The 23994-nt window shown below is 41.7% G+C and overlaps 1 long non-coding RNA gene, 1 pseudogene and 4 gene segments (V, D, J or C); 2 read left to right on the forward strand and 4 right to left on the reverse strand.

Moving 5' to 3' along the window:
* Nucleotides 1-290: 290 nt before the first annotated feature.
* LOC133645570 (uncharacterized) lies at nucleotides 291-2119 on the reverse strand. Its single transcript, XR_009825139.1, has 3 exons — nucleotides 2082-2119; nucleotides 1901-1976; nucleotides 291-1651 (listed from the first exon to the last, which is right to left on the reverse strand). It is a non-coding gene; the product is annotated as an uncharacterized LOC133645570 (long non-coding RNA).
* Nucleotides 2120-4175: 2056 nt separating this feature from the next.
* Nucleotides 4176-4737, reverse strand: LOC133644881 (Ig kappa chain V region 3547-like). The segment is given in 3 exon segments: nucleotides 4176-4269; nucleotides 4317-4614; nucleotides 4686-4737. Coding segments are annotated over 3 exon segments (444 nt in total).
* A 6584-nt stretch (nucleotides 4738-11321) lies between these two features.
* Nucleotides 11322-11883, reverse strand: LOC133644889 (Ig kappa chain V region 3381-like). The segment is given in 3 exon segments: nucleotides 11322-11415; nucleotides 11463-11760; nucleotides 11832-11883. Coding segments are annotated over 3 exon segments (444 nt in total).
* An 80-nt stretch (nucleotides 11884-11963) lies between these two features.
* LOC133644899 (Ig kappa-b4 chain C region-like) lies at nucleotides 11964-15342 on the forward strand. The segment is given in 3 exon segments: nucleotides 11964-12000; nucleotides 13726-13851; nucleotides 15014-15342. Coding segments are annotated over 3 exon segments (492 nt in total).
* Nucleotides 15343-19143: 3801 nt separating this feature from the next.
* Nucleotides 19144-19705, reverse strand: LOC133644909 (Ig kappa chain V region 120-like). The segment is given in 3 exon segments: nucleotides 19144-19237; nucleotides 19285-19582; nucleotides 19654-19705. Coding segments are annotated over 3 exon segments (444 nt in total).
* Nucleotides 19706-19785: 80 nt separating this feature from the next.
* On the forward strand, nucleotides 19786-23478 carry LOC133644916 (Ig kappa-b4 chain C region-like; annotated as a pseudogene).
* Nucleotides 23479-23994: the final 516 nt, after the last annotated feature.

Genomic DNA, 23994 nt, shown 5'->3' on the forward strand with positions numbered 1-23994 from the left:
ACGGCCAAAACTGTCAGGTGCCCAAGGAAGAAAAAATAGAAAAGAAGAGGAGGAGAAACGCGAAAAAGACAGAGGTAGCAGGTAGGTAACGTTAGCCTACATGAAATTATTTGTCTGTTACAGAATGTGATAGTAACCTGGCTTTTTAGCATTAAGCTAATGCTACATGATTCGGCAATTGCTAATCAATAAATAGCTAGTTCTGTTTTAACGTCGGGTTAATATTGTGGAGGGGGCTAAATTGTTATGGAAAATAATAATGTAACGTTAGGTAATTACAGTACTCCCACCTTACATTCCTCAGGGACATTTGTATTAGATCTTTTAAGCAGGTGTTTTTTGTTTACATTGTTATTGCCTTCTGGTTAGCTAATGTTTGCCCTGCAGGTAATAGTCACTTTTCCACCCCTTTATATATTAGGTATAATTGTAAGCCTAGTTGTTAAAGTGCACATCATTAATGTTAATTAAGCAATATCACATGAGAGGGAATGCTGTTTTTTAATTTGAGCACTGCTGTGATTCGGTTAAAGATAATCATAACATAACATTCTCATATAATATGTTCATTTGCTTTCTTTAAGTAAAAAAAAAGGTCAAAGACAAAGCTATTCGGTTTCTTGTGAGTATATACACTTCACTACCGATGTGGGGGGGCGCCACCTAAAATCTTGCCTAGGGCGCCAGATTGGTTAGGGCCAGGCCTGGCAACACCTCAGTGACTACACAGACCTTAATAGCGCCACTCCTCACGGGTTTGTTTACACTTCCAAACCTCGCACCACTGATCTATCGCGAGAAGTGGAAAATCTCACCGGTGTCTTCTACCGTCTTCTGCTCCTTTGAATCCACAGTTTTGCAGCTATCTGGACCTACTCCCACAATCATTGCTGCTGTTTACCGACCACCAAAATACAACAAAGATTTTATTAATGATTTTTCTGCTTTTATTGCTCATCTTTCTTCACTTTCCCCTAATATTGTACTGCAGGGGGATTTTAATTTTCACATGGACAGCACCAACAGTACAATCACCAGTGACTTTTCATCCTATCTTCAAAGCTTTGGTCTGCAGCCGTACATCGACTTCCCTACCCACTGTAAAGGACACACACTTGATCTGGTTTGCTGTTCAGGTGTAAATGTTGTTAATGCCACTTCCAATTCACTACCTTACTCCGATCACCTGCTAGTATCTTTTACTGTCAAATTAAGTTTTTCTACAATTACCTTACAATATCTGTTTTCGCAAAATCAAGGACATCAACTCTGACACTTTTTCCACCGCCATTGACAGCCTCCCCGACAGTGACTCTCGTTCCTCTCCCGATGAACTGGTCACCTACCACAACAATAATCTTCATCATCTACTGGACATGCTGGCTCCAGACAAAATCAGAAGCGTCTCTTTCACCAACTCTGCACCCTGGTTTACTCCCACGCTCCGCAAATTAAAAACAAAGAGACGCCAACTTGAACGTCTTTACAAAAAAACTGGTCTCATTGTACACAAGGACATGTACATCCAACACCTTCAACATTACAAATGTAGCGGCCCACTTGGATTAATGACACAAGATGCAGAGAGCTTCGACTGGTGCAACTTTAATTCTCTCCTCCTTTTCTCCTCACAATTTTGACACCGTGAAAACTATGAAGATGGACAGAAAATACAAAGGCCATCGTACCATATTTCCACAAACAATACATAAATCATGTTTACATTTTTAAACTTATAAACAAATCTTTTTAGTAAACTTAAATAATGAATGTTCACATGAATTAAGCTTAATTACAAGTTACAGCTCTTATTTAAATAAAAATAATGACATTTTCCCGTTTGTTTTAAATTAAATGAACCACTTGTTTCACAATAAATAAACCATTAGTCTCCTCCTACCTCCTTCCGCTTCCAAGGGCGCTAAATTTGCTCAGCTAGTTAGCCTAGCTTCCACACACAGCTCGTAGTGACTCTCCTTAAATGTGACATATAAACAACACAAACACGAGGCACAATAAAATAACCTCTCACAAATGTTCACACAGAATATGAGAAATATATCTTTGTCAGCATGTTTTACCAGTCCTGGAGTAACGTGAGTATGCTGTTGTCAGACGGAACGGCAGCAGGAAGTCAAGCACCAGCAATAGAGGAAGTAACAGAATAAGAGTGAGCTCTTCAAAATAAAGGCACAAAAAAAACGTAACATGACAGAACTGCATTTTTCTCATGAACAAAACGTTCTGCCATTTACAACAAAGACTGCCTAAACAACACCAAATCATCCTACTACACAACTTTAATCAGTTATAATGAAGGCAACTCCAAGACACTCTTTTCTATTCTTGGCAAAATTTCCAATCCTCCGCACTCACTTCCCGCTCATATGGCCTCAACTTCTTTTTGTTGTTCCCTTATGCAATTTTTTAATTCCAAAATCACCCAGATTCACCAACAACTTCCTTCTTCTTCTCCTTAACCCCAGTTCACCCCCCCTGCCTCCCTCATCCATTCATTTTCTAGTTTTTCACTGCTTTCTCAGTTGGACATCACTGCACTTATTCGTCGATCCAATCCATCCACCTGTCTTTTAGATCCCCTGCCTACTGCTTTGGTGAAAGTCTGCCTCGCCTCACTGATCCACCTCATCACCAATATCATCCATTCTTCTCTCACTACTGGAATTGTTCCCTCTGCTTTCAAAACAGCAGCCATAACACCAATTTTGAAAAAAACAGGCTCAGATCCAAATAATTTTAATAATCTTGGTCCAATTTCAAATCTGCCATTCATCTCAAAAATCCTTGAAAAAACTGTCTCCTCCCAACTTCACTCCCACCTACAGTTAAATAACCTATATGAACAATTCCAGTCTGGTTTCTGCCCCCTGCACAGCACTGAAACAGAACTAGTAAAAATCACAAACGATCTCCTCCTGGCAGCTGATTCTGGTCTTCTCACTATCCTAATCCTCTTAGATCTCTCTGCAGCCTTTGACACCATTTCACACACTGTCCTCCTCCATAGATTGCACAGTATTGGCATCACAAGCACACCCCTTCACTGGTTTAGATCATATATCTCCGACCGCACTCAGTTTGTTCAACTCCGTTCATTCAAATCCCCTCCGTCTCCCGTTTCCTCTGGTGTCCCCCAGGGCTCTGTTCTTGGTCCCCTGCTTTTTATCATTTACATTCTTCCCCTTGGCAATATTTTCCGTAAATTTAAAATACATTTTCACTGTTATGCGGATGACACCCAGCTCTACATCTCAACCAAACCAACTGCCTCTCTTCCTCCTTCCTCCCTTACAGACTGCCTCAGTAAACTCAAGCAGTGGTTCTCATCCAATTTCGTTCAACTTAATAGTAATAAAACTGAAATCCTACTTGTCGGTACAAAAAACATTTTCACCAAAACCAACAGCTTGTCCGTTACTCTCTGCAATTCCTCTGTTTACCCCTCCTCCCAAGTCAAGAGTCTGGGTGTCATCCTCGACAGCACACTCTCCTTTCAAGCCCACATAAACAACATTACCTGGTCTGCTTACTTTCATCTACGAAACATTAATCGTCTTCGCCCATCCCTTACCCCACATACTGCTGCCATACTAGTCCATAGCCTGGTCACCTCTCGCCAAGACTCAAAACACACCTATTCCTGACTGCTTATTCATTGTAATCATCTTTTTTTTCTATCTTTGTTGTTGTTGTTGTTTTTATCCAATTTGATTTTATTGTTTTGATTTTGTACGGTGTCCTTGAGTGCCCAGAAAAGCGCCATATAAATAAAATGTATTATTATTATTATTATTATTAAATACATATTAGCAATAATCATCCACATATTCATTTTCTACCCCTTGTCCCTCTATGGGTCGCAGGGGGCTGGAGCCTATCCTAGCCAATAATCAGTTTAATGTATTAATTAATCCATGTGTTCTGTGTTCTGGAGTTAATTTATGTAAAGTTTAGGAGTAAGAGCTACAGCTACTTTAAGGACCAATTTAATATAAAACCCAATTTTATAAAAGATGTGTTAGTTGGGGGTCCTCACTCCATCTTTATTTCAGTTTGGGGGTCCTTGACTTGGAAATGTTTGGCATAAAGTGTTTACGGGACGGGCCGGCCCTGAGTGTTAGTGTGACTTCTTCTTCCCTCATTTCAACTTTTTCTTACAAGCCAATCAACTTGTTCAGATTGACGCTGGTTCTGCTTGGTGATCTTTGTTCAGTGGACCAGTCATCATCATCTTCCACTTTCACTTCCCTCAAACCAAAGGAGGTTTTTGTACAGCTCTCAATCACCGTGTATACGTTGAAGATCCAAAATAGGCAAAAAAGTAGTAATCAGCGACATCTTCTGCCTGAACACCACTGATAGTCAGAGTGTAGTCAGAGCCAGATTGTGTGCCACTGAATCGAGATGGTGTTCCAGAAGAAAGACGTGATGCACGGTAGATCAGAGGTTTAGGAACCTGTCCAGGTTTCACTTGGTACCAACTGAGATTAACACCAGTGTGTGAGTTCCCTTTGGCGCTGATGGTCACCGTCCCACCAAGACTGACATACTTGATTTTGTCCGTCTGGATCCGAGAATCCTGAGCGGAAGATCCTGAAAGGAGACGGCGATGATTACATCAACACTTTCCCTTTAGGGACGACTCAAAAGAGTCTTTGTCTCACCTTGAATCAGCAGAGCCGACTGGACGAGCAGAAGCACTGGTGCAGGCCACATCTTGATGCACTTTTCCAGCCCAGTGCGTGGAAAGAGTCCAGATTTATCAAGACGTGGCGGTGCGGCCAAGCGGAGCGCTCATGCAAATGAGCTCCGAGCGCACCTGTCTTTGTGAAAGTGAGAGGGAGGCGTGGGCAGGACCACTTCCTGTCCATGTTTGTGTTGCACATCTGCCTCAGACCCCTTCACTGACGCTCCACTTTCCCCACAACTCCTCCAAATTGCTTCATGGAAAGTGTTCTATGAATCTTGGTCTTTTTACCTATGAAGGCTAAACTTCACCTTCATATCACCTTACATATGTTTTTTTTTAAAACAAACTATTTTCATCCAAATTAAGACAAGAATTAGCTTTTTAGTGCATGTTAACATACTGAGTGTGTATTTGTTGTCCTAAAAGTGATCCGGCTGCAACTGTGACATCTACCCACCAGAGGGCGCCTGCCAGCCAAAATAAAAATGCTGATACAGAAGTGATGCATTGATATCGGGCCTCCGATATCATTGCACCAAGACTGTGTCTGGACTTTGGACTAATGTTAGCATGCTAATATAAGAGATGTTGGCATACCTCTAGGATGGCACCGAGTATCAAATATAATGATTTGTAGGTTCCAACACTCAAAATTAGCGAAGGAGGTGTGGTAATCTGTAATGTCCTTGCTTATTTCTGTTGTCTGCACTCCATGTTCACTCTCTCTCTCGTTCACAGTATGGAGTGCAGCTGACGCAAGGCAGCAGCACACACCTGACTGTAATTAGAAACAGCCTATTTAACCAGGCTGCTGACAACCGGTGAGCGCCGGAACTTTGCCATTGCTTGCTACCTGTTGGTCGTGCCACGAGAACTCACCAGTTCATCGCGTACTTTTTATCTCAGGTTGGCCCGTATTATTCCTAGCCTTGTCTAGCGTCTTAATTTTGTACCTAGTCAATTTACTTCTTTCATGAAGTATATTTTTCCTAGCCTTGCCTAGCGCTTTTAGTTTGTGTGTTTTTTCTATCTTAGTAGTTTTTTTTTTACATGGTGTGTTTTGTGTTTTCCACCATCGCCTTTATTTTGCTACTTTGTGCTTCCGCCCAATAAAAGGAAGAACAATTGTAAAGACAAATCCGTCTCTGCATCCTTGGGATCCACCTCACCGATTCCTAACAGAAAGTTCCGGCCAACTATGGAACCCGCAGAGACAGACTCCTGGAAAAGAGCATTTCAAGGCCATGCTCAACGGATCAACCAGCAGGGGGACCAGCTTGACCACCTGAGCCGAGGTCTACAGGGGATGTCGGTGCGTCAAGACGCCATGTTGGAGCGAGTCAACATGCTGCTAGCCACCGTCATACCCACCTCGACCACTGTGCCTGACCAGGCATCCACCCAACCTACACAACCCGCAAGTACCAGCAACATACGGCTATCCCGACCCGAACGTTTTTCCGGGGAGAGGGAAGACGTAAGACAATTCCTGACGCAGTGTGAACTTCATTTTGAGCTAAACGCTTCCGCATTCACCTCTGAGCGGGCTAAGGTAGCGTTTGTTATCTCTCACCTGTCTGGCCGTGCTGGCACCTGGGCGACTGCAGAATGGAACCGTCAGACCACCTCCAGCTCCACATACGCGAACTTTTCCAAATCCTTGAAGCAAATCTTCCAACGACGACTCCCAGGTAGAGAGGCAGCGAGATCCCTTTTCCGGCTGCAACAGGGTTCACGACGGGTCGCGGATTACGCGATCGAGTTCCGCACCATGGCGGCCGATTGTGACTGGGGTCCCTCAGCACTGTTGGACGCTTTCTTCCTGGGTCTCGCGGACGAGATTCGTCACATGATGATCCCGCTGTCACTCCCGACGAATCTGGATGATCTCATCGAGCTGGCGGTGCAAATCGACTTCCGCCTATTGGAGGAGAGGAGGGATCGACGAGGAAGACAAGCCCCACCTTGCAGCCAATCTGCGCCAGCTAGACCTGCCATCTGCAAGACGGAGCAACTCGAAGACAACCCCCCTTCATGGCAGATAGATGAACCGATGCAACTGGGAGGCCGCCGACTCACCGCCGCCGAGAGGGAACGTCGCGTTCGCCTCCAACTCTGCCTATACTGTGGGGCCGCTGATCATCTCATCTCCCGCTGCAAAGAACTGCCGCGCCCCGCCGCACGGCCACGAGTGCGCCCTCACTCGCCAGAGGACACGTCCACCAGAGGTCGCCGTTCTCCTTCGTTGGCCGCAGGCAGAATGCAGCTAAAAGGTACTCTTTCTTGGTCTAACCAACAAATAGACATTTGCGCTCTCATTGACTCAGGAGCAGATGATAACTTTTTGGATTTTGAGTTCATGAGACTCCATAAGATTCCCGTTGTCAAACTATTTGTGCCCAAGAGGGTGTATTCTCTTGATGGGCGCCTATTAGCCAGCATAACCCACCAGACACTCCCACTCAACCTGCGCTTGTCTGGAAATCATTGTGAGAAAATAATTTTTCTTGTTGTGCCATCACGGTCCGCGCCCGTCATTCTAGGGTTAACCTGGTTACATAAGCATAACCCGCACATAGACTGGCCTCGTTCGGCCATTATTAATTGGAGTGTAACCTGCCACACACATTGTCTTCGTTCCGCAGCAGGATCTCATACACCGCCACCTACCGCTGTTATAGAGAACATAGACTTGACAAACGTGCCCAAGCACTACCATGACTTAAGGGCGGTGTTTAGCAAGGATAGAGCACTCTCACTTCCCCCCCACCGACCCTACGATTGTGGCATTGATTTGCTAGCCGGGGCGGCGTTACCATCGACCCGTATGTACAAGGTGTCTAACACCGAACTCAAAGCACTAGAAGAATACATAAACACATCTATAGCTGCCGGCCTCATTCGCCCTTCGACCGCACCTGTAGCCGCTGGATTTTTTTTTGTCGAAAAGAAGGACAAGTCCCTACGGCCTTGTATAGACTACCGCACTCTTAATCAGATTACTATCAAGAATAAGTATCCTCTACCACTCCTTGATTCAGCTTTTACTCCATTACAATCAGCGAGGTTTTTTACTAAACTCGATCTACGTAACGCTTACCATCTTGTTCGCATCCGAGAGGGGGATGAATGGAAGACCGCATTCAACACTCCTCTCGGACATTTTGAGTATCTTGTCATGCCTTTTGGACTTACTAATGCACCTGGCGTTTTTCAGGGTTTCATTAATGACATTTTTCGGGACATGACAGGTCGTTTTCTCTTTGTTTACTTGGACGATATATTAATTTATTCATCAACATTTGACGAACATGTGCAGCAGGTTCGGTTAGTCCTTCAACGATTGCTCGAGAACAAACTGTTCGTCAAGGCGGAAAAATGCGAGTTTCACTCATCCTCCATTCCATTCTTAGGTTTTATCATTGAGGAGGGTAGACTCAGACCGGATCCCGCTAAGGTAAAAGCAGTAGTAGATTGGCCCACTCCGGTTTCCAAGAAGCACCTTCAGAGATTCTTGGGCTTCTCTAATTTTTATAGGCGATTTATTCGTAATTTTAGTCGCGTCGCTGAGCCACTTACGAGGCTAACCTCTACTAAGGTTCCGTTTGAATGGGGACCCGAAGCCAATTCCGCGTTCTTGAGGCTGAAAAGGTTGTTTACTTCTGCCCCTGTTCTGTGTTACCCTGACCGTTCTCTCCAATTTTTTGTTGAGGTGGACGCTTCTGATTCAGGTGTAGGGGCCGTACTCTCCCAGAAATCTACCACCGACCAGAAGTTGCACCCCTGTGCTTTCTTCTCTCGTCGCCTATCCCCTGCTGAGAGAAATTATGACATTGGCAACAGGGAGCTTCTGGCGGTCATTTTGGCCCTTCAGGAGTGGAGACATTGGCTGGAAGGGGCGGAGCAACCATTCATCATCTACACAGACCACAAGAACCTGTCCTACTTAAGGACCGCACAGAGACTGAACCCCCGCCAGGCCAGGTGGCAACTATTTCTGACCCGTTTTAACTTTATCCTCACTTTCCGACCTGGTTCTCAGAATGGGAAGCCCGATGCCCTGTCCCGTGTCTACTCTTCATCCTTTGAGAATTCTTCACATGAACCAATTGTTCCCCATACCCACGTCATTGGGGGACTCCAGTGGGACATCGAGCGGCAAGTCTTGGAGGCCCTGAAGTCGGACACATCTCCTCGGGGCTGCCCACCAGGCCGGTTGTTTGTGGTTCCTCGGCTCCGCTCCAGCGTTCTGGATTGGGCACATGGGTCGAAGATCGCTTGCCATCCAGGTATTCGTCGCACCAGTTTTGTCCTCTCCCAGCGTTTTTGGTGGCCATCCATTCTGGCAGATACGAAGGCGTTTGTGGCAGCATGTCGGATCTGCGCCCGGAACAAGGCATCCCACCAGGCTCCAGCAGGACTGTTACACCCATTACCCATCCCCTCCCGCCCGTGGTCACACATAGCTGTGGACTTTGTCACAGGACTACCCCCCTCCGAGGGTAATGACACTGTCTTGACCATTGTGGACCGGTTCTCGAAGATGGCCCACTTCGTGGCCCTCCCCAAGCTGCCGTCAGCTCTTGAAACTGCCCAATTATTAGTGCTCCACGTTTTCCGGCTGCACGGCATCCCCACTGATGTGGTATCCGACAGAGGACCACAGTTTTCCTCGGCCGTTTGGAGGGCATTCTGCAAATCTCTGGGGGCCTCCCCTAGCCTGTCCTCCGGCTACCACCCTCAGAGCAATGGACAGACCGAGCGGACCAACCAAGACCTGGAGGCAGCCATCCGGTGCACTTGTCATCAGCAACCTTCGACCTGGTCTGAGAATCTCCCATGGATCGAATACGCTCACAATTCCCTCATTAGCTCCGCCACCGGCCTGTCTCCATTTCACGTCGCCTATGGGTTCCAACCACCAGTTTTTCCTTCTACCCAACCCAGTGCCGACGTCCCATCTGTTACTGCACACCTACATCGGGCTCACCAGGCTTGGCGCAACACCAGGGCGGCGTTAAGAAGAACATCGGCCAGGAATCAACTCTTAGCCAACCGCCATCGCACACCAGCCCCACACTACCTGTTGGGACAGAAGGTCTGGTTATCGTCTCGGGACCTACCATTGGCCACCGAATCTAGGAAACTGGCTCCCAGGTTCATTGGACCATTCCCCATTGCCAAGATCATCAATCGTGTTGCAGTCAAGCTCCATCTCCCTAGATCTCTCAAGTGCCATCCTGTTTTTCACGTGTCCCGCATCAAGCCTGTCTCATCCAGCCCGCTCAGTCCTCCGGAGGTACCGCCTCCTCCACCCAGGCTGGTTGATGGTCACCCAGCATTTACTGTAAACACCATCTTGGATGTGAGAAGAAGGGGAAGGGGTTTCCAATACCTGGTGGACTGGGAGGGGTACGGCCCAGAGGAACGGTCATGGATTTCTAGATCGCTTATAATTGACAAGGACTTGATCAAGGACTTTTACGTTCGATTCCCAGACAAGCCAGGTAGGCCGCCAGGAGGCGTCCGTTGAGGGGGGGGTACTGTGGTAATCTGTAAATGTCCTTGCCTATTTCTGTTGTCTGCACTCCATGTTCACTCTCTCTCTCGTTCACAGTATGGAGTGCAGCTGACGCAAGGCAGCAGCACACACCTGACTGTAATTAAAAACAGCCTATTTAACCAGGCTGCTGACAACCGGTGAGCGCCGGAACTTTGCCATTGCTTCCATACGGTTGGTCGTGCCAAGAGGACTCTCTAGTTCGTGTACCTTTCACCTCAGGTTGGCCCGTATTAATCCTAGCCTTGTCTAGCGTTTTATTTTTTGTACCTAGTCTTATTACTTCTCTCATGAAGTATATTTTTCCTAGCCTTGTCTAGCGCTTTTAGTTTTGTGTGTTTGTTTTCTCTCAGTAGTTTTTTTACATGGTGTGTTGTGTGTATTCCACCATCGCCTTTTGTTTTTGCTACCTTGTGCTTCCGCCTAATAAAGAGGAAGAACAATTGTAAACCCCAAATTCGTCTCTGCATCCTTGGGATCCACATCACCAACTCCTAACAAAATTATAGTTAATAAATCCTTTTTATCAATCATGTGTGGCCCTAAACAACCACAAAGAGCATTGGTCTTCACCAAGGAGTTCGCGGAGGCTGGGAGGGTCGTAACATTTTTGGCAAAATAGACTATTTTTTACATATACACTTTTCATAAATAATTGTATATATTTATAATTTTTACAAATGTGAATGTATTTAAATACATATTAGTAATAATCATCCATCTATCCATTTTCTACCCCTTGTCCCTCTAGGGGTCGCGGTGGGCTGGAGCCTATCCTAGCCAATAATCAGTTTAATGTATTAATTAATCCATGTGTTCTGTGTTCTGGAGTTAATTTATGTAAAGTTTAGGAGTAAGAGCTACAGCTACTTTAATGACTAATTTAATATAAAACCCAATTGTTTACAAGATGTGTTAGTTGGGGGTCCTCACTCCATCTTTATTTGAGTTTGGGGTCTTTGGCTTGGAAATGTTTGGCATAAAGTGTTTACGGGACGGGCCGGCCCTGAGTGTTAGTGTGACTTCTTCTTCCCTCATTTCAACTTTTTCTTACAAGCCAATCAACTTGTTCAGATTGACGCTGGTTCTGCTTGGTGATCTTTGTTCAGTGGACCAGTCATCATCATCTTCCACTTTCACTTCCCTCAAACCAAAGGAGGTTTTTGTACAGCTCTCAATCACCGTGTATACGTTGAAGATCCAAAAAAGGCAAGACAGTAGTAATCAGCGACATCTTCTGCCTGAACACCACTGATAGTCAGAGTGTAGTCAGAGCCAGATTGTGTGCCACTGAATCGAGATGGTGTTCCAGAAGAAAGACTTGATGCACCGTAGATCAGAAGTTTGGGAACCTGTCCAGGTTTCACTTGGTACCAACTGAGATAATCTTCAGTGTGTGAGTTCCCTTTGGCGCTGATGGTCACCGTCCCACCAAGACTGACATACTTGATTTTGTCCGTCTGGGTCAACAAATCCTGGGCGGAAGATCCTGAAAGGAGACGGCGATGATTACATCAACACTTTCCCTTTAGGGACGACTCAAAGGAGTCTTTGTCTCACCTTGAATCAGCAGAGCCGACTGGACGAGCAGAAGCACTGGTGCAGGCCACATCTTGATGCACTTTTCCAGCCCAGTGCGTGGAAAGAGTCCCGATTTATCAAGACGTGGCGGTGCGGCCAAGCGGAGCGCTCATGCAAATGAGCTCCGAGCGCACCTGTCTTTGTGAAAGTGAGAGGGAGGCGTGGGCAGGACCACTTCCTGTCCATGTTTGTGTTGCACATCTGCCTCAGACCCCTTCACTGACGCTCCACTTTCACCACAACTCCTCCAACTTGCTTTATCGAAAGTGTTCTATGATTCTTGGTCTTTTTACCTATGAGGGCTAAACTTCACCTTCATATCACCTTACATATGTTTTTTTTTAAAACAAACTATTTTCAACCAAATGAAGACAAGAATGAGCTTTTTAGTGCATGTTAACATACTGAGTGTGTATTTGTTGTCCTAACAGTGATCCGGCTGCAACTGTGACATCTAACCACAAGAGGGCGCCTGCCAGCCAAAATAAAAATGCTGATACAGAAGTGATGCAGTGATATCGGGCCTCCGATAGCATTGCACCAAGTCTGTGTCTGGACTTCGGACTAATGTTAGCATGCTAATATAAAAGATGTTAGCATACCTCCAAGATGGCACCGAGTATCAAATATAAAGATTTGTAGGTTCAAACACTCAAAATTAGCAAAGGAGGCTAGGATAAAATGATAGCATGCTAACACTGGCATGCTAATACAAAATAGGTTAGCATACTTCCAAGATGGCATTAAGTAACAAAAATCAGGATATTTAGGTTAAAACATATAAAATTAGCTAAAAAGCTACCCTAAAACGTTAGCATGCTATGCTAACTTTCAAGATGGTGCCAAGAATGCTAACGTTAGCATGCTAACACTGAGCATGTGTCATATACCAAGTTATATGACACTGGGGTAAACGGTTGCAAAATGAGCAAAACGTTAGCATGTTAACGTTTCAAAAAAATTCAGTTACATAAATTCAGTGTCAAATAAATGCTTTTGTAATAAAGACACAAATTAACCTCCTTAGTTCATGCTCTATTCAACAAATTAAGTGCAAAAACTTAATTTAAGCCTATAATTGATTTTTTAGTTTGAATTGAACTCTTTAAATCAGTGAAATTACACAAAATTGTCATTTACGGACATTTACTGTCAATAGCTTTTGTCAGGTTCAATCACTGATGACATCTATTAAACAGACAAAGAAGCAAGGAATTAAACAGAGACAGGATTCAATTCAGCTCAATGAGGAGAAACGCGTAGACCTGTACCCTTGGACAGTGTCACCACGCTCTGACGAAAGCTTGCACGCCTCCTCTTTTATTTGGACTTTCCCTGATTACATGGCAACAGCTGTTTCTAAGGGGAGGGGGTCGTAAACAGCCGTCGCCCTTGGTCACAAAACAGTTCAAAGAAAAGATGCCTGGAGCTTGCGTCAGGTCCTGCTTCCTCTCAGCTTTGTAGATCTCGGATCAAGACAAGATCTTCCTGTGGATTACAATAGATAAAAGAAACCGACACCTTCATGTGGCTTCCCATCCTACACAGTGGAGTTTTACAAGCCTTTTGCTTGGTAAGATCAAAGACAGCTTTTGTCCTCTGGCCGGGAACTCACGGCAACACAAAGTTTTGTGATAACTTAGATACAATTATTCTGACAGCTTTGTTGCCTGAAAGTAAAGAAAATGAAGAGATTTGGGGGGAGCAGGAAAATCCCCAAAATGTGCTCCAGTTTTTCCCTTTTCCTATCATATCTGTGTCAGACTTTGAACACACTGTGCTCAATTCCAATAGAATATTATTGTTATCCATGCATTTTCAAATGTACTGTATCACAACAAAACGCTGGTTCTGCTTGGTGATCTTTGTTCAGTGGACCAGTCATCATCATCTTCCACTTTCACTTCCCTCAAACCAAAGGAGGTTTTTGTACGAGCGCCTCACAACCTTGCATCACTGTGGTGGAGTTTCGGCGAAGGGACCAAACTGGTCATCGGCTGTGAGTACCAGATGTGTCCTTGTTTTTCACTCTGTGTGACAAAAGCAGGATTTTATTGTGTGGAATTTGGAATTAGAATGTGATGTCAATCTAGGAGCAGCTAACAATATGAGAGTCTGGTTGTCATGGTGACTATCATGTGATTGTTGTCTATTTCATGTCACCATGTGATTTCTTTCTGACATAATTATCAAACATTTCAACACGTCAGGCGAAAAGAAGTAGGAAGAAGCCCAGCTTATTTCATCCTTCTCCTTCTGTGTGCTACTAATAGCTTTTGTAACAATAGAAAGATGGATTATGTAAAGAAGGGAGATAAAGGAAGGAGGAAAAAAAGTGTAAAAATATTCAAATAAATCTTAAAAATAAGATAAAATAAATAAAATAAATATAAAATAAAATATCTAATGATTTATAAATATTTGTGTTTGCAAGTCAGCGAGTGCCACATACTGAAAAATCAAAGGATGCTTTTTTTAATACTTTTTAATATAAAATAGATTCATCTAATGCAGGGGTGTCAAACGTAAGGTTTTATCCGGCCCGCAGGATGATTTTGCTAAGTATAAAAATGAGCTGAAAATTTTGAATGAAAGAAACTGCTGTTCTAAATGTGTCCACTAGATGTCACAATAGCAAGATTTGTAGATGATGCTACATATGTAAACATTTTTTTTTTCCCAGTCCGGCCCACTTGGGAGTAGATTTTTCTCCATGTGGCCCCCGATCTAAAATGAGTTTGGCACCCCTGCTCTAATCCAATATGCTAATAAATTATATTTTTATTAGTGCTGTCAAAATGATTATTATTTAAAATAAGAATATTCTAACTTTTACATTTTAATTATTCGTGATTAATCACAGTAAAATACTCGCTTGCGTAGTTAAAATAAACTATAAAAAAAGAGTCCAAAATTTCAACACAAATGCAGTTTTAATGTCAGAATGTCAAACAGGAAAAAATGTTGACATTTTTGACTTAAACGCACCTCATTTATTTACACCAAACTTTCTGAGAGTTTTATTTGAAGTTTATTTGGAAGATAAATGTGGCAGTCGGAGTCTCCTCACTCATCTTTGCACTAGCAGGAGGTGTTGTCATGTTGATTGACAGCTTTAAAGTGTGACATATTCTCTCTCTCCTCCCCCTCCCCCCTCCTAGCGGGTGAGGTGCGGCCCCCCACGCTGACCATCTTCCCCCCCTCCAAAGAGCAGCTGCAGACTGGCAGTGCCACGGCGGTGTGCGTGGCCAGCGGAGGCTCGCCTCAGGCCTGGACCCTGGGCTGGAAGGTGGGGGGCAGCAGCAGCACCTCGGGGGTGTCACACAGCTCGGACGAGGCCACCGGCGACGGCCGCTACAGCTGGACCAGCACCCTGAGCCTCCCCGCCGACCGCTGGAGCACGGCCGGCTCGGTGAGCTGCGAGGCCACCATGCAGGGTCAGAACCCCGTGACCCAAACCCTGATGGACCCAGGCCGCTGCTCAGAGTAGAAGCTGAGACGCCCATTCTTCTTTTTATTGCTTCCTGTTTCTTACTGCTTGATGCCGGAGAACTTGGCGCAGAACCTCAACATTTAAGCATTGTTCAATAAAATGTCCACGGTCATGATGAGTCAGCGCCTTTTTCTCTCAGGACCTCAAATGGACCCACTCACACCTCACTATGACCATTAGAAGCACATTCAACTACACTTTGTTTTTACATTCACAATATTTCATCTTAGCTTTTATTTGGAACTGACTTGACCTGTGAAGCACATCTCAAAGTGCTGTGACAATGCTCATAAAAATGTATAAAAAAAATAAATAAATGAGTAAATTAAAAATAATAAATGTAAAGAAAAACTTTCGATTTGCAAAAACAAATTAACAACAATTTTAATAAATAATGAACGATAAGCTATTTTTTTTAGAATTGTATTAACAAATGGTCATGAAAATGAAATAGAGAAAAAAATAAACTATTAATGAAATAAAATGGTCATAAAAATGTGTAAAAAAATTAATAAATGAGTAAATAAAAAATAATAAATGTAAAGAAAAACTTTAGATTTGCAAAAACAAACTAACAACTATTTTATTGAATGTTATTTTTTTAGAATTGTATTAACAAATGATCAAGAAAATTAAATTGGGAAAAAAACAAAAACAATTAATGAAATAAAATGGTGATAAAAATGTATAAAAAATTATGAAAATGTTTAAAATATCAAATTAAAAGTCATAGAAGCCAAAAGGGGGTTTAGGTAATTTCAACTTAATGCTAAAAAAGAAAAAAAAAATTAATAAAATGCATAATGTTTAAAAGACAAAATAAATCTACTACCATTTATTTGACGAATGTCATTTATGTCAGTAATTCATTTCCTAAAGTAAAACTCATATCCTCATGAGAGCCAGCGTCCTCTGCAGTGGACGTTTGTTTTCCCCCCAAAATGTGTAACTGTAACAAAAGAAATAGAGCGGAAGCAAATGTCCACTGCAGAGGACGCTGGCTCACAATAGAATATTCCATAATTTCACTTCACAAAAAGTTTTGAATTGCAAAAACAAATTAAAAGCAATTTTAATTAACAATAAGTTATTATTTTTTTAGAATTTGATTAACAAATGGTCATAAAAATTAAACGGAGAAAAAAAATTAAACAATTAATTAAATAAAATGGTCAAAAAAATGTAATCAAAAATTCTGAAAATGCTTAAAATATCAAATTAAAACACATAGAAGACAAAAGGGGTTTTTCTTTTTAAAAGACTAAATAAATCTATAATTTCTTTGACAAAAATCATGTCAGTAATTCAATTCCTAAAGTGAAACTCATATCCTCATGAGAGCCAGTGTCCTCTGCAGTGGACGTTTGTTTCCCCCCCAAAATGTGTAACTGTGACAAAAGAACCTTGGGCCTATTCTATTTTCACTTTACATGCTCTCGTTAGGTTTTATCATCTCCAAACACAAAGTTCACTTCCACTTTCATGCTGATGATGTGCAGCTCTACTTGCTAAGTGACAGAAATGCACCAGATTCCCTCCATAGCCGTCTTGATGACTTTAAACAATGGCCGTCGCAGAACTTTCTGCATTTAAATGGGAGCAAAACAGAGTACATTGTTTTTACCCCGACAAAGGTGAAGCCATTTCTGCAGAGGGCGGACCTTGAAAAAGCCATTCATGCTTTCCTCAGCTCAAGACTGGACTAACTCAGTCACTCCACAAGTTCCAGTTGGTACAAAATGCAGCTGCTCACCTCCTCCCCAACGCTCCAAAACGTGCTCGCATCACCCCAGAGCTCTTTTTCCTCTCCATTGGTCCATTCAAATAAATAAATGAGTAAATTAAAAATGATAATTGTAAAGAAATAGTTTTGAATTGCAAAAACAAATTAACAACAATTTTAATGAACGATAAAGTCTTTTTTTTTAGAATTGTATTAACAAATGCTCATGAAAATTAAATTTAGAAGAAAAAAAAAACAATGAATGAAATAAAATGGTGATAAAAATGTTTAAAAAATTATGAAAATGTTTAAAACATCAAATTAAAAGTCAATGAAGCCAAAAGGGGGTTAAAGTTATTTCAACTGAATGCTAAACATGAAAGAAAAATGCACAATGTTTAAAAGACAAAATAAATCTACTGTCATTTCTTTGACAAATGTCATTTATGTCAGTAATTCAATTCCTAAAGTGAAACTCATATCCTCATGAGAGCCAGCGTCCTCTGCAGTGGACATTTGTTTTTCCCCAAAATGTGTAACTGTGACAAAAGAAATAGAGTGCAAGCAAATGTCCACTGCAGAGGACGCTGGCTCCCAATAGAATATTCCATAGATTCACTTCACATAGAGTGACATTTATTCATCATTTTGAAGATCATACAAACAAATTCAGTCCTTGACAAAATGTGAAACATGGTTAAATATTTCAATGACTGGTTGACTATGGAGGTTCATTTGTGTCTTTATTACCAAGTGTGGACTGATTTTTTCCCATAAAATTATGATGTGAATTTTATTTTAAAAACGTGTGAGCAAATCTGTGTGTTTAAACATTTAATTTGTTAAAATTCAGTATTTAAAAACTCTTCCTGCTCCCTGGAAGTTTATTGTAGATCATATATCATGCATCTCACCTGGACAGAAGAAGTCTGAGGAGGTATTCCGACAAGTTGGTACACTCTGACAGCCATTTAGGACCCAAAAGTGGCGAGGATGACACGAAAAGACGCTTGCTTGTTGTAATGTGTTATACAAATAAACATAGATTGATTGATTGATTGGTTGATTGAAAATAAATAATGAAATTAAACGAAATGAAAGTTTAATTGAATTGTCAGGTAAAAAAAAAAAAAAGTTCACAAAATTCAAACAAAAAAATTCAGTTACATAAATTTAGTGTCGAAAAGAAGGTTTCATAATAAAGACACAAACAAACCTCCTTAGTTCATGCTCTAATCAACAAATCCAGTGCAAAAAACTTAATTTTAAGTCTTTACTTGATCTTTATTGCCTGAAAGTAAAGAAAATAAAGAGTTGTTTTGGGGGGAGCAGGAACATCCCCAAAATGTGCTCCAGTTTTTCACTTTTCCTATCATATCTGTGTCAGACTTTGAACACACTGTGCTCAATTCAAATAGAATATTATTGTTATCCATGCATTTTCAAATGTACTGTATCACAACAAAACAGGACAAATGCTGAAGCACATTCATATTTCTAGATTGGGACTTCAAACTATAGTTTAAATTATAGTTAATAATTCCTTTTTATCAATCATGTGTGGCCCTAAACAACCACAAAGAGCATTGGTCTTCACCAAGGGGTTCGCGGAGGCTGGGAGGGTCCTAACATTTTTGGCAAAATAGACTATGTTTTAGATATATACTTTTCATAAATAATTGTATGTATTTATAATTTTCACAAATGTGAATGTATTTAAATACATATTAGCAATAATCATCCATCTATCCATTTTCTACCCCTTGTCCCTCTAGGGGTCGCGGTGGGCTGGAGCCTATCCTAGCCAATAATCAGTTTCATGTATTAATTAATCCATGTGTTCTGTGTTCTGGAGTTAATTTATGTAAAGTTTAGGAGTAAGAGCTACAGCTACTTTAATGACTAATTTAATATAAAACCCAATTGTTTACAAGATGTGTTAGTTGGGGGTCCTCACTCCATCTTTATTTCAGTTTGGGGGTCCTTGACTTGGAAAACTTTGGCATAAAGTGTTTACGGGACGGGCCGGCCCTGAGTGTTAGTGTGACTTCTTCTTCCCTCATTTCAACTTTTTCTTACAAGCCAATCAACTTGTTCAGATTGACGCTGGTTCTGCTTGGTGATCTTTGTTCAGTGGACCAGTCATCATCATCTTCCACTTTCACTTCCCTCAAACCAAAGGAGGTTTTTGTACAGCTCTCAATCACCGTGTATACCTTCCATCTCCAAAATAGGCAAAACAGTAGTAATCAGCGACATCTTCTGCCTGAACACCACTGATAGTCAGAGTGTAGTCAGAGCCAGATCGTGTGCCACTGAATCGAGATGGTGTTCCAGTAAAGCGATTTGATGCAAGGTAGATCAGAAGTTTAGGAACCTGTCCAGGTTTCACTTGGTACCAACTGAGGACACTACCGATATTTGAACTCCCTTTGGCGCTGATGATCACCGTCCCACCAAGACTGACATACTTGATTTTGTCCGTCTGGGTCAACAAATCCTGGGCGGAAGATCCTGAAAGGAGACGGCGATGATTACATCAACACTTTCCCTTTAGGGACGACTCAAAAGAGTCTTTGTCTCACCTTGAATCAGCAGAGCCGACTGGACGAGCAGAAGCACTGGTGCAGGCCACATCTTGATGCACTTTTCCAGCCCAGTGCGTGGAAAGAGTCCAGATTTATCAAGACGTGGCGGTGCGGCCAAGCGGAGCGCTCATGCAAATGAGCTCCGAGCGCACCTGTCTTTGTGAAAGTGAGAGGGAGGCGTGGGCAGGACCACTTCCTGTCCATGTTTGTGTTGCACATCTGCCTCAGACCCCTTCACTGACGCTCCACTTTCACCACAACTCCTCCAACTTGCTTTATGGAAAGTGTTCTATGATTCTTGGTCTTTTTACCTATGAGGGCTAAACTTCACCTTCATATCACCTTACATATGTTTTTTTTTAAACAAACTATTTTCAACCAATGAAGACAAGAATGAGCTTTTTAGTGCATGTTAACATACTGAGTGTGTATTTGTTGTCGTAACAGTGATCCGGCTGCAACTGTGACATCTACCCACCAGAGGGCGTCTGCCAGCCAAAATAAAAATGCTGATACAGAAGTGATGCATTGATATCGGGCCTCCGATAGCATTGCACCAAGACTGTGTCTGGACTTCAGACTAACGTTAGCATGCTAATATAAGAGATGTTGGCATACCTCCAAGATGGCACCGAGTATCAAATATAATGATTTGTAGGTTCCAACACTCAAAATTAGCGAAGGAGGCGAGCCAAAAACGGTAGCATGCTAACACTGGCATGGTAATATAAAATAGGTTAACATTCTTCCAAGATGGCGCCAAGTAACAAAAATCATGATATTTATGGTTAAAACATATAAAATTAGCAAAAAAGCTACCCTAAAACGTTAGCATGCTATGCTAACTTTGAAGATGGTGCCAAGAATGCTAACGTCAGCATGCTAACACTTAGCATGTGTCATATACCAAGTTATATGACACTGGGGTAAAAGGCTGCAAAATGAGCAAAATATTATTATGTTAACGTTTCAAAAAAATTCAGTTACATAAATTCAGTGTCAAATAAATGCTTTTGTAATAAAGACACAAATTAAGCTCCTTAGTTCATGCTCTATTCAACAAATGAAGTGCAAAAACTTAATTTAAGCCTTTAATCGATCTTTTAGTTTGAATTGAACTCTTTAAATCAGTGAACTTACACAATATTGTCATTTATGGACATTTACTGTCAATAGCTTTTGTCAGGTTCAAACACTGATGACATCTATTAAACAGACAAAGAAGCAAGGAATCAAACAGAGACAGGATTCAATTCAGCTCAATGAGGAGAAACGCGTAGACCTGTACCCTTGCACAGTGTCACCACGCTCTGACGAAAGGTTGCACGCCTCCTCTTTTATTTGGACTTTCCCTGATTACATGGCAACAGCTGTTTCTAAGGGGAGGGGGTCGTAAACAGCCGTCGCCCTTGGTCACAAAACAGTTCAAAGAAAAGATGCCTGGAGCTTGCGTCAGGTCCTGCTTCCTCTCGGCTTTGTAGATCTCGGATCAAGACAAGATCTTCCTGTGGATTACAATAGATCAAAGAAACCGACACCTTCGCGTCGCTTCCCATCCTACACAGTGGAGTTTTACAAGCCTTCTGCTTGGTAAGACCAAAGACAGCTTTTGTCTTCTGGCCGGGAACTCATGGCAACACAAAGTTTTGTGATAACTTAGATACAATTATTCTGACAGCTTTGTTGCCTGAAAGTAAAGAAAATGAAGAGATTTGGGGCGGGGGGGCAAGGAAAATCCCCAAAATGTGCTCCAGTTTTTCCCTTTTCCTATCATATCTGTGTCAGACTTTGAACACACTGTGCTCAATTCAAATAGAATATTATTGTTATCCATGCATTTTCAAATGTACTGTATCACAACAAAACGCTGGTTCTGCTTGGTGATCTTTGTTCAGTGGACCAGTCATCATCATCTTCCACTTTCACTTCCCTCAAACCAAAGGAGGTTTTTGTACGAGCGCCTCACAACCTTGCATCACTGTGGTGGAGTTTCGGCGAAGGGACCAAACTGGTCATCGGCTGTGAGTACCAGATGTGTCCTTGTTTTTCACTCTGTGTGACAAAAGCAGGATTTTATTGTGTGGAATTTGGAATTAGAATGTGATGTCAATCTAGGAGCAGCTAACAATATGAGAGTCTGGTTGTCATGGTGACCATCATGTGATTGTTGTCTATTTCATGTCACCATGTGATTTCTTTCTGACATAATTATCAAACATTTCAACACGTCAGGCGAAAAGAAGTAGGAAGAAGCCCAGCTTATTTCATCCTTCTCCTTCTGTGTGCTACTAATAGCTTTTGTAACAATAGAAAGATGGATTATGTAAAGAAGGGAGATAAAGGAAGCAGGAAAAAAAGTGTAAAAATATTCAAATAAATCTTAAAATTAAGATAAAATAACTTAAATAAAACGGTTTTTTTTCAAATGATTTATGAATATTTGTATTTGCAAGTCAGCGAGTACTTTTTTAAATACTTTTTAATCCAAAAAAAAGATTAATCTAATGCAGGGGTGTCAAACGTAAGGTTTTATCCGGCCCGCGGGATGAGTTTGCTAAGTATAAAAATGAGCTGAAATTTTTGAATGAAAGAAACTGCTGTTCTAAATGTGTCCACTAGATGTCGCAATAGCAAGATTTGTAGATGATGCTACATATGTAAAAAAAATAAAAATAAACCACAAGATGTTAGTGCACCAGTTGAGGAAAATGATCAAACTACATAAACAAAATTTTGTAATTTTATTTTTGGTATTATTTTTTCATCTTGATAGATTGAAAATGAAAACCAATGAGTTGACTGATGAACATTATCACATCATTTATTCAGAAAGTATAAATAACAACAAATAAAGATAGAATACTATTAACCGCAACATGTAAGTGTAAAAAAAAAAAAAAAACAACATTATGATTTGTACATTTCCAGAATGTGCTTATTCTATTTTTAAACAAAGAAAATAATCTGAAGTTGTCTTTATTTATTTATTTTTTTTACTTTTTTTTTTTACCAGTCCGGCCCACTTGGGAGTAGATTTTTCTCCATGTGGCCCCCGATCTAAAATGAGTTTGGCACCCCTGCTCTAATCCAATATGCTAATAAATTATATTTTTATTAGTGCTGTCAAAATGATTATTATTTGAATAAGATTATTCTCACTTTTAAATTTGGATTATTGGTGATTAATCACAGTAAAATACTCCCTTGTGTAATTAAAATAAACTATAAAAATGGAGTCCAAAATTTCAACACAAATGCAGTTTTAATGTCAGAATGTCAAACAGGAACATTTTTTTGACATTTTTGACTTAAACGCACCTCATTTATTTACACAAAACTTTCTGAGAGTTTTATTTGAAGTTTATTTGGAAGATAAATGTGGCAGTCGGAGTCTCCTCACTCATCTTTGCACTAGCAGGAGGTGTTGTCATGTTGATTGACAGCTTTAAAGTGTGACATATTAAATCTCTCCTCCCCCTCCCCCCTCCTAGCGGGTGAGGTGCGGCCCCCCACGCTGACCATCTTCCCCCCCTCCAAAGAGCAGCTGCAGACTGGCAGTGCCACGGCGGTGTGCGTGGCCAGCGGAGGCTCGCCTCAGGCCTGGACCCTGGGCTGGAAGGTGGGGGGGCAGCAGCAGCACCTCGGGGGTGTCACACAGCTCGGACGAGGCCACCGGCGACGGCCGCTACAGCTGGACCAGCACCCTGAGCCTCCCCGCCGACCGCTGGAGCACGGCCGGCTCGGTGAGCTGCGAGGCCACCATGCAGGGTCAGAACCCCCGTGACCCAAACCCTGATGGACCCGGGCCGCTGCTCAGAGTAGAAGCTGAGACGCCCATTCTTCTTTTTATTGCTTCCTGTTTCTTACTGCTTGATGCCGGAGAACTTGGCGCAGAACCTCAACATTTAAGCATTGTTCAATAAAATGTCCACGGTCATGATGAGTCAGCGCCTTTTTCTCTCAGGACCTCAAATGGACCCACTCACACCTCACTATGACCATTAGAAGCACATTCAACTACACTTTGTTTTTACATTCACAATATTTCATCTTAGCTTTTATTTGCAACTGACTTGACCTGTGAAGCACATCTCAAAGTGCTGTGAAAATGCTTATAAAAATGTATAAAAAAATTAATAAATGAGTAAATTAAAATAATCCATTTAAAGAAAAACTTTAGATTTGCAAAAACAAACTAACAACTATTTTAATGAATGATATTTTTTTCGAATTGTATTAACAAATGATCAAGAAAATTAAATTGAGAAAAAAATAAAATAAAGCAATTAATGAAATAAAATGGTGATAAAAATGTATTAAAAATTATGGAAATGTTTA

This window comes from Entelurus aequoreus, linkage group LG03 (assembly GCF_033978785.1).
Source record: "Entelurus aequoreus isolate RoL-2023_Sb linkage group LG03, RoL_Eaeq_v1.1, whole genome shotgun sequence".
NCBI lineage: Eukaryota > Metazoa > Chordata > Actinopteri > Syngnathiformes > Syngnathidae > Entelurus > Entelurus aequoreus.